Below are 8,623 nucleotides of genomic sequence, written 5' to 3'. Positions count from 1 at the left end.
GGGAGTGTCTCTTCTTTTTTTCTGATCGAATTGGGGAGAGGGAGTTTGATGAGTGGCATAAGCGTTTTAAGGTTCCTACTTCTTTCTGAAGTTTTTCAATCATCCTTTTCAGTCCATTATTTTCTATACTGACTTCTTCGAGCTGATTTTGCGTTGTAGCGAGTTCGGTAGTTAGTCGTTGGATCTCTTCATTCATTTCAATCACTGTCAACATATTATTTACGGTGTAGTCGGTGCTTTTTGAGCATTTTTCTTGTATTGTATTATGACTTTTAAATGAATTTGTTTCGGTACTTGTAAGCGAGTCTGAAAGGTTTTCTGTTGATGTTTGTAAGTTTTCTCTGGGAGATTCAGAAGTTGAAATATCGTTCTGACTTTCATTTGACAGTAAGTCACTGTTATTTATAGGTGGTGATTTTACCGGTGTAGAATTTGCAGGGAGTTCAGTATCTTGTAACTTTGAAGTATTCGGGGTTTGTGCTATCTCAATCTCCTCTGATGGGTTGGTTACTGGTGCGTTCTCTTCGTGTGTGTTTATTAGAAGAGTACTTTGTTCAGTGTGGGGCTCTTCTGACGTTTTTTTTGTTCTGTTTCCCTTTCTCATAGTGACATATGATGGCGCTGGCGGGGTATGTCGAATCAACATGCTAGGGGATTTGCTTTTTTGGATGCAGGATTTACATTTCCAGTTTTCTCTTTTCTGGGGTTCTAATATTGCATACAGTTTTCCTGAGTAACCTGCACAGTCGAAATGGAATGTTAATTTACATTCTGAGCACAATGCTGATTTTCTGTGTTCTGCAGGAAGCTGGCATTTAGAACACGTTGGTAAAGTTTTGTTGTTGCTGATTTTTAATGTAGATTTATTTACCGGTGTCATTTTCGGTTAATTTCGCAGGCGCGCTTTCTGTCGTTCAGCAAGTTCAGAGCGCTATCACTAGATGGCGCTGTAATTAATGTTGGTTTAAATATAGCCAAAGTAAGGGTTTTTGGTTCTTTTTCACCAATTAATTATTGTTTTTGGTATCCGACACTTGATGCACTTATTTTTCACAAATTTTTATTTCACATTTCAATTTATTTGCACCACTTATAGTATTATAGTCACAAAGTCCGTTGATATCGTATTTTCGAAAATAAAGTCACTTTCCGTTTGAGTTTTTGTCTGCAACCATTTACGTGGTAGAATTGTCACTCTCTTATACTCTAAACACAGATTTTAATGCTTTATGTAGACTTTGTAAGATTTAAAAATTAATAAATTACGGAGCTGTTGTTAGTGTTAGGAGCACAGTGGCGCCACGATATTCGGATTGCTGGCGATAGAATTGCCGTGGGATCTTTATTTAGCCCAAGTCAAAATCGGGCGCAATCTTCCGTTTGAATGAGTTTTATCAGTGATCCTGTTGTTTATTTTCTTATAATCGAATATTTAGTAAAGAAGCGTTGCATATTTTCCAGCCCCGGAATGGGACGCTAAAAACCATGTTTCGGTTGTGATGGGCGACGCCCAGCGTGCTCGGGTGTTGAAATAGGTGCAAAATTGCTCCCCGCCCGCCTTTTGTCCACCAACGGTAAGTTGTACATTCTTTAAACCCTGTTGAGATTCAACTTGTCACGTAGGTTATGGCGGGCTTATGGGTAAATTCCAATTAGTACTAGGTCGTTTCACAGAACACGTTGACGTTCGGAATTCAAATCCCGGGGCAATTCCCCAGTCCTGCGGGCGGACCCGGCCACTCTCACGGCCACCGTCTTTGGAATTTTACTTACAGATTGGTATAAACATTTCAGGGTTCACGGCGTGTCGCCCAATCCGCGCACCGGTCGCGAGCATTCCCCGCTGTGTTCCGGTAACCTGCAGGCGGCAAGCTGACGCTGCCCTCCACCCACACTACACTCCATCCCAAGGCGGCTGAGGTGGCAGTCGTGGTTTTCTACGTTCAAGGTTAAATCTTTCCAATCTCCATTATCTGCATTATTGAACCGGCAATCGGTTCTGGCGCCCTTCTTATAACTGTGCATTGTATTCTAATTTCCGCCGTCCACCGTTTCTACTCATAGTATTAAACAAGAATTCGCTGATCCACGTTTGTTCCCTTAAGGTATAGATTATTTTTCGTATAGATTATTTTTTGTCATGTCGTTTTAACTGTCTGTGTTTGATTTTGACAAACTGAAAAATGTCATCATCAATTCATCATCGACCAACGCCACCACCACCAGCCTGGAGGCCCTCAACGCTGTCGGGGCCAGCCTCATTGAATGGGTCCCACTCAGGGACCTGCCGAGGCAGAAGAAACTGTTAATCTCATCCTGTAAGCGCTTCCATTCCAAGTTCGGAAAGTCGTGCTTTTAATAGAAGATTACGGCCACGTGTCACTCCCCGGGCGCTTCTCAATCTCAATGCTAAAGGACGAGCAATTGGCCGTCCTCGACGGGGGCAAAAGTATCAAATAGTAATGGGGGAGGTGGGGAAAACATTCGAGTCGAGTTGGCATTCGAATAGACCTCACCCTCTCCCGAACTATCAGTGCGTGTTTTGTGTGAGTGTGTGTGTGTGTGTGTGTGTGTATGTGTTTGCAAAAAACGTGTAACTAATTAAGTAAAGATTTACATATGAATAGTGATATAAAGTGGCGTTATTGTTGCAGAACTATGTCGTCTGACAAAACATCGTCGAGCACATCAGCAGCCTCATCGTGGCCATCTCGAGAGAGATTGGATGTGATGAAGGCGATAACAATTCAAGAGCTAGAAAGATTCACGCTCTTAAGCTGAGGACACACGGCGACACTTGACATTAGACACTCAATGTATACATCGAATGTCTGTGTGTGTCCACTGCCGCGACACTTAGTTGCAGTTGTTGTGGCAATGTCGGTCAGTGTCTGTGTTGCAGCCGTGGAGACAGGTCGTGCGCACTGTCCGACACAAGTGTCGCGAATTTCGAACCTGCGCGAAATTTTTAGCTAGACCAATATGGCGTCACGTGCATGGTCTGCAGAGGACATAAAATTATTGATTTTATATTATGAAGGCTTGCCAGAACTATGGCAAATATCAAATAGCCATTATAAAAATCGAAATAAAAAGACAGCGGCAATAGAATGTTTGGCGGAACAATTTAATACTACTGCTGTAGAAATAAATAGAAAACTTCACAATTTGCGGACTCAATTTAATAATGAATTAAGAAAACTAAAGAAAAAGAAGAGCGGACAGGGCACAGATGAAAATTATGTAAGCAAGTGGGAGTATTTCTCAAGTTTAATGTTTTTAACCCCGAACGTCGAACCAGCAAGTGAAACACAAGGAAGTTTGGTGAGTTCTTTATTAATTTTAACTTATATATCTGTATTGCCAGCTAACTTCACCTTCAGGAGATACAAAATATTCTTTATATTCTTCACGAATTTCTTTACTTAAATTGGACATGTTAGATGCCAGTGGCCTTTCTGAAAACAGTGCACTATCCGGAAGGGCATCTGATCTCCAACTACCAGGAATCAATACACCATCAATTTCCTCATCGAAAGTGCCTTGTGGTGCATATAAATGTCTCGAATTCCGGTGTAAGAGGAAATTATGCAACACGCAGGTTGCACTTACAATTTTTGTAACCTTTTCAGGACATAGTTCTATAGGCTTCCTTAATATCCTAAATCTGTTTGCGAGTATGCCAAACGCATTTTCCACTACGCGTCGAGCCCTCGACAATCTGTAGTTATAAACACGATTGGGACCTGGTTGATTGCGAAAAGGATAAGGTTTCATAAGATAGGGCTTTAGTGGAAAAGCATCATCAGCAATAATGACATGAGGCACATTTTTGATTCTACCAGGAAGTGGCTGTGGTGGTGGTATATTAAGTGTTCCCTCGCTTAAAGCCATTGAAAGTGTACAATTTGTAAACACGCCTCCATCGGAGATTCGCCCATTGCACCCAACGTCTGTGTAAATAAATTTGTAATTTGCATCAACTAATGCCATTAATACAATACTGTATGTACCTTTATAATTAAAGTACACACTCCCACTATGCTGGGGTGCCACCATCACCACATGTTTGCCATCTAATGCTCCTACCAAATTTGGAAAGTTCCATTTATTTTTAAAATCTTCAGATATTTTTTTCCATTCATCTTCAGAGGAGGGTACCTGAAAAATTAATAAATTAATTAATTATTTTCAGGATACGTCTTCTACACCAGAAACACCAGAATCGACAAATACAAACACTCAATCTTCTCAAAGAACCCTTAAAAAAAGGAAGAAAGAAGACGAAGCTTTGGACCGAGCGTTAAGCATATTAGACAAGTCTGATGATGCTGCCGCTTTTGGTGAATTTGTAGCTGCTGCCATCCGAAATATGAGAAGCGATGCTCGAAAAAGAGAATTAAAACGTAAAATCCAACGCACTATTTTGGACATGGAAGAACTAGATGAATCAGATCAGTATTCAATCCCGTCTGTTTCTTCTGCCTCTTCTGCTTCTGCACTTACTCCAATGCCAAATGCAACATGGGAATCTCCACAAAATTTTACGTACCAAGATTTGTAATTGCTGATTGGTCGTTTTGAGGTACATCCCACTTGTTACCACCAGTTGTTTAAAATCTAAAATAGAAGATGATTATATTTTTTGTTATTTTTGGTAGTAACTAGTGAGAATAACCCATCTTTTTTGTACTTTCATATTACTTAATAAATAGAACTTCTTTTTTAATATTAAGTCATATTTTATTGTACTTACCTTCATGTAATCTTCTTTCAAAAATCTGTAGATAGCTTCGCAACATTCAGGTATTATTTTTGAAATTGTTTGCCGTGGTACTCGAAATAAGTACGAGAGCGATCGATACGAATCTCCTGAAATGATAAAGAACTTAAATATTTTAACCGATCTTAATAGACAAGCTTCACAAGCTTGTAACATGTCACTTACCTGACGCCAAAAATCTCAGTGTTATCGCCAATCGTTCTTCCACACTAATAGCTAATCTCATATTCGTATCTTGTTTCTTTATCGCAGGCGAAATCTTGTTACATAAATATTGAAAGTCTTCGTGTTTCATCCGCAGAAAGTTTCTGTAGCATTCTGGATCTTCGTTTTCCAGTTCAGATAACAATTTATTATATGCCCCCAGCTGGGCTCTTCTTTTAATCCAATCTTTAACCCATATCGATCTCTTCTTACGACGACGCATTTTAATTGAAACACATATTGCGACAACCGCGGCAGCAGCACGTCTGTTCATGGCGAGGAAATGTACCACACTGAATTGCAGTGTAGCATCGATCCGTGTAGACAGCTAACCACACATAACCGGGACATTAAAATGTTTACACCGATGTCGACACAAAAAATTGCTTACCATGAGGACGCAATCTACACTAGTGTCGACATTTGTGATGAGTGTCAGTGTCGTCGTGTGTCCTCAGCTTTATCACTATGGCAAGGTGAAATGGCGATATATTGCCTCACTGTGAAAGTAACGCTCATTTTACGAACTCTATATTTTAGGTTTTGGAATGAAAAATATTACACCCTCCACGAAATGTGGAGGATTTTATCTGACCATATCGACTGCACCACTGGTGGTGTAAATGTAAATTATAAGCAGTTCATTAAGCTGCTTAAAACTTTTCCCCCTGAAGTGTTCGAGGTTAGGGGGGTGTACCTCTATACATCACAGGGGGCGAATACACTGTGTGTTATGCCTTCTGTGGGCGACCATATGAGTAAGTATGTAAATTTTTCCACGTAATTTTGTAGTATAGTTTAAATATGTAATTATGCAATGCGATTTTATTTTTTTTGGTTAGTGTAATGTTCGTTTTCTTTTTTTCTTTTCCACTTACCTGAAAATAAGGTGTTCCAATGAAAGATTTTTCTTTTTATTTTACAAAATTTTATTAATTTCAAGTTACAAAATTATTCCAACTTTCGAAATATTTGAGATATAAGGATTGTTTAGATTGGCCTGGGGTCACATTCCCCACTCAATTAAAGGATAGTAAAACATTTGAGAATAATAATAATATTAGAATCAACGTTTACGGGCTGGACGAAGAGGACGACAAGCACCTAATTGTCCCCTTATGCATATCGCACAAGGAAAAAGAATGCTTCCACTAGGCAAGTTCATTTACTTTTTCACGAAAATGTCGAACCTGCCACTTTTCAACTATTATATAACGTATGTCACGTCTGCTAAATATGTGTTCGAAAACGGGTGGGAAAACGGCAAAAATGTATTATTGCGATGGTTGTTTGAAAAAGTTTCCCTCTCAAGATAAAGTAAATCTACAAGAAAAAATGGGCAGTGGAGAAAAAATACCAGTACTACAGAATCACAGATCCATCAAATAAGCGACACGCACAGTTGCGCGCAGACCTTTTGCTGTTCGAAATTTATAAAAAGTGAGTTTTTTTTTTTACTATCTTAAAACTGTAAAAAATGTCGTCATCATCATCATCACCATCAAAGACCAACGCCGCAGCCATCAACCTGGAGGCTATCAACGCTGTCGGGGCCAACTTCATCGAATGGGTCCCACTCAGGGACCTACCCAGGCAGAAGAAACTGTTGATAACGGCCTGTAAGCGCTTCCAGTCCAAGTTCGACAAGTCGAACGGGCAGGTTGTGCTTTTGATTGAAGATTATGGGCACGTGTCACTCCCTGGGCGCTTCTCTATGCTCAAGGATGAGCAGTTGGCCATCCTAGACGGAGGTGAAAAACATCTAATAGTACTGGGGGAGGTGGGGAAAACATTCGAGGTAGCGTTCGAATAGACCCCACCCTCCCCCCCCCCGACCCATCAGTGCGTGTTGTGTGCGTGTGTGCGTGTTTGAACAAAAAGGTGTTACTAATAGATTTACACAAAACTATTGTTATAAAGTGGGTTATTGTTCCAGAACTATGTCATCGAGCACATCATCATCATCAGCCTCATCATCGCCATCTCGTGAGAGATTGGCTATGATGAAGGCTATAACGATTCAGGAGATAGAAAAATTTGCACTTTTAACGCTTTGGCAAGGTGAAATTGCCATATACTGTCTAACAATGAAAGTAACGCTCTTTCTAAGAGCTTTACACTTTAGATTTAATGATGAAAAATATTATGCCCTCCACGAAATGTGGAGGGCTTTGTCAGACCACATTGAATGCACGACTGGAGATATAAATGTTAACTTTAAGCAATTTATTAAACTGATAAAAACATTCCCCCTGATGTGTTCGAAGTAAGGGATGTGTATACAAGACAGGGGGCGAATACTCTATGTCAATGCATTATGCTCGCTGTGGGTGACCACATGAGTATGTGATTTGTAGTATAGTTTAAACATGTATGTAATAATTATGCAATGCGAATATGTAGGTACCTGTATCTATAATTTTTTTTTGTTAGTAACATCTTTATAATGATTTTATTAAAAACTTGTGTGTGTCTGTATAATGTTGTTCGTTTTCTTTTTTCGTTTTTCCACTTACCTGAAAAGGAGGGGTTTCAATGAAAGATTTTTTAAAATTTTTACAACATTTTATTAATTTCAATTTACAACATTATTCTTATCAATCCAAGATGTTTCGTTTAAACCCAACCATTTCACACAAACTTTATTGCCCTTGCGCTTCAATACCTTTTCAACTAGGTAAATGTTAGGATCCTTAACTTTTTGCACTTCTTGTTCGTAGAAACAGCCAGAGATGGGTTCTTTTTTTGCATCTTGCAATAAATAAGTTGTGGGTTCAGTAGTTTTCACTTTAACAATCTGGAATATTTCAGCAGTCCAATTAGCTGTATAACCCTTGGCAAAGGTTGACTTGTATTTGCTTATCCTCACATAATCGCCCACTTTATATTTAGCAGACGGTTTAATTTTAATATGATTATAAACCGTGCGAAGTAGTTCTTTAGAGTTCCTTTTGTTTACATTTGCTGGTGACATTCCGATGGTGGAGTGAATCTTTTTATTGTACCGCTCTGCGAGATCCTCTATAAGTCTTGTCCAATTATATGATCCATTAAAGCTGAACGACTGCCACATCCAATGTTTTATTGTTTTTATTACACGCTCAGCGATTGAAGCTTTCATGACGGTGTAAGTGGAGTAATGATTTATGTTGTTTTTAGTCATGAGATTGTGAAAATCTGTATTATAAAATTCCTTTCCAGAGTCCGATTGTAGATTCTTAGGATGTCTTTTACCGTTCAGAATTCGCTTCATGGCATTTGAAACATCGCTTTTATTTTTAGACTTTAGCGGTTGTAGCCATAAATACTTTGAAAATGTGTCTATACTAGGGCTTCCAATACCGGGATCCCGGTATCTCGGGATCCCAGGATCCCGCCTTTTTTTGGGCACATTTCAATACCGGTATTTAATTTAGTAATACCGGGATCCCGGTATTTTTAATAACTAACAAATTATGCCAAATGAACGTGAATTACTCATCAAAAATGTTAAATTTCTGTATCATGATGGTTGGTACACGCGTAAATCTTGCTTTTTGCTCTCGTTTTTCGATTTGACACATTCTATGTTTGGTGTCTTTACAATATTTGTATGAAAATGATAGTTTTTTCGATGATTACCTAGATAAAGATACG

The 8,623-nt window shown here is 39.1% G+C and overlaps 1 protein-coding gene across 2 annotated transcripts; it reads right to left on the bottom strand.

The window, feature by feature from the left end:
* Positions 1-1,465: 1,465 nt before the first annotated feature.
* Positions 1,466-6,120, bottom strand: LOC125235951 (protein ALP1-like). Of its 2 annotated transcripts, none has more exons than XM_048142608.1 (3): positions 4,949-6,120; positions 4,757-4,872; positions 1,466-4,161 (listed from the first exon to the last, which is right to left on the bottom strand). In XM_048142608.1, the coding sequence occupies exons 1-3, from the start codon at positions 5,259-5,261 to the stop codon at positions 3,343-3,345; spliced, it is 1,248 nt and encodes a 415-aa protein (XP_047998565.1). In that variant the 5' UTR covers positions 5,262-6,120; the 3' UTR covers positions 1,466-3,342. The 2 variants fall into 2 exon arrangements, with proteins under 2 accessions (XP_047998565.1, XP_047998567.1); XM_048142610.1 differs by lacking the exon at positions 1,466-4,161 and adding an exon at positions 4,178-4,620.
* Positions 6,121-8,623: the final 2,503 nt, after the last annotated feature.

The sequence above is a fragment of the Leguminivora glycinivorella genome, chromosome 18 (assembly GCF_023078275.1).
Source record: "Leguminivora glycinivorella isolate SPB_JAAS2020 chromosome 18, LegGlyc_1.1, whole genome shotgun sequence".
NCBI lineage: Eukaryota > Metazoa > Arthropoda > Insecta > Lepidoptera > Tortricidae > Leguminivora > Leguminivora glycinivorella.
The sequence above is the reverse complement of the archived record's forward strand: the minus strand, read 5'-3'. Positions and strand labels throughout refer to the sequence as shown.

Bases quoted from the DNA above. Each gene is read 5' to 3' on its own strand.
- LOC125235951 (XM_048142608.1), bottom strand. From the start codon at position 5,261: ATGAACAGACGTGCTGCTGCCGCGGTTGTCGCAATATGTGTTTCAATT. The intron at 4,873-4,948 runs GTAAGTGACATG...TTATCATTTCAG, and splicing joins ACTGAGATTTTTGGCGTCAG to GAGATTCGTATCGATCGCTC. The intron at 4,162-4,756 runs GTAAGTACAATA...TTAATTTTTCAG, and splicing joins TGAAAGAAGATTACATGAAG to GTACCCTCCTCTGAAGATGA.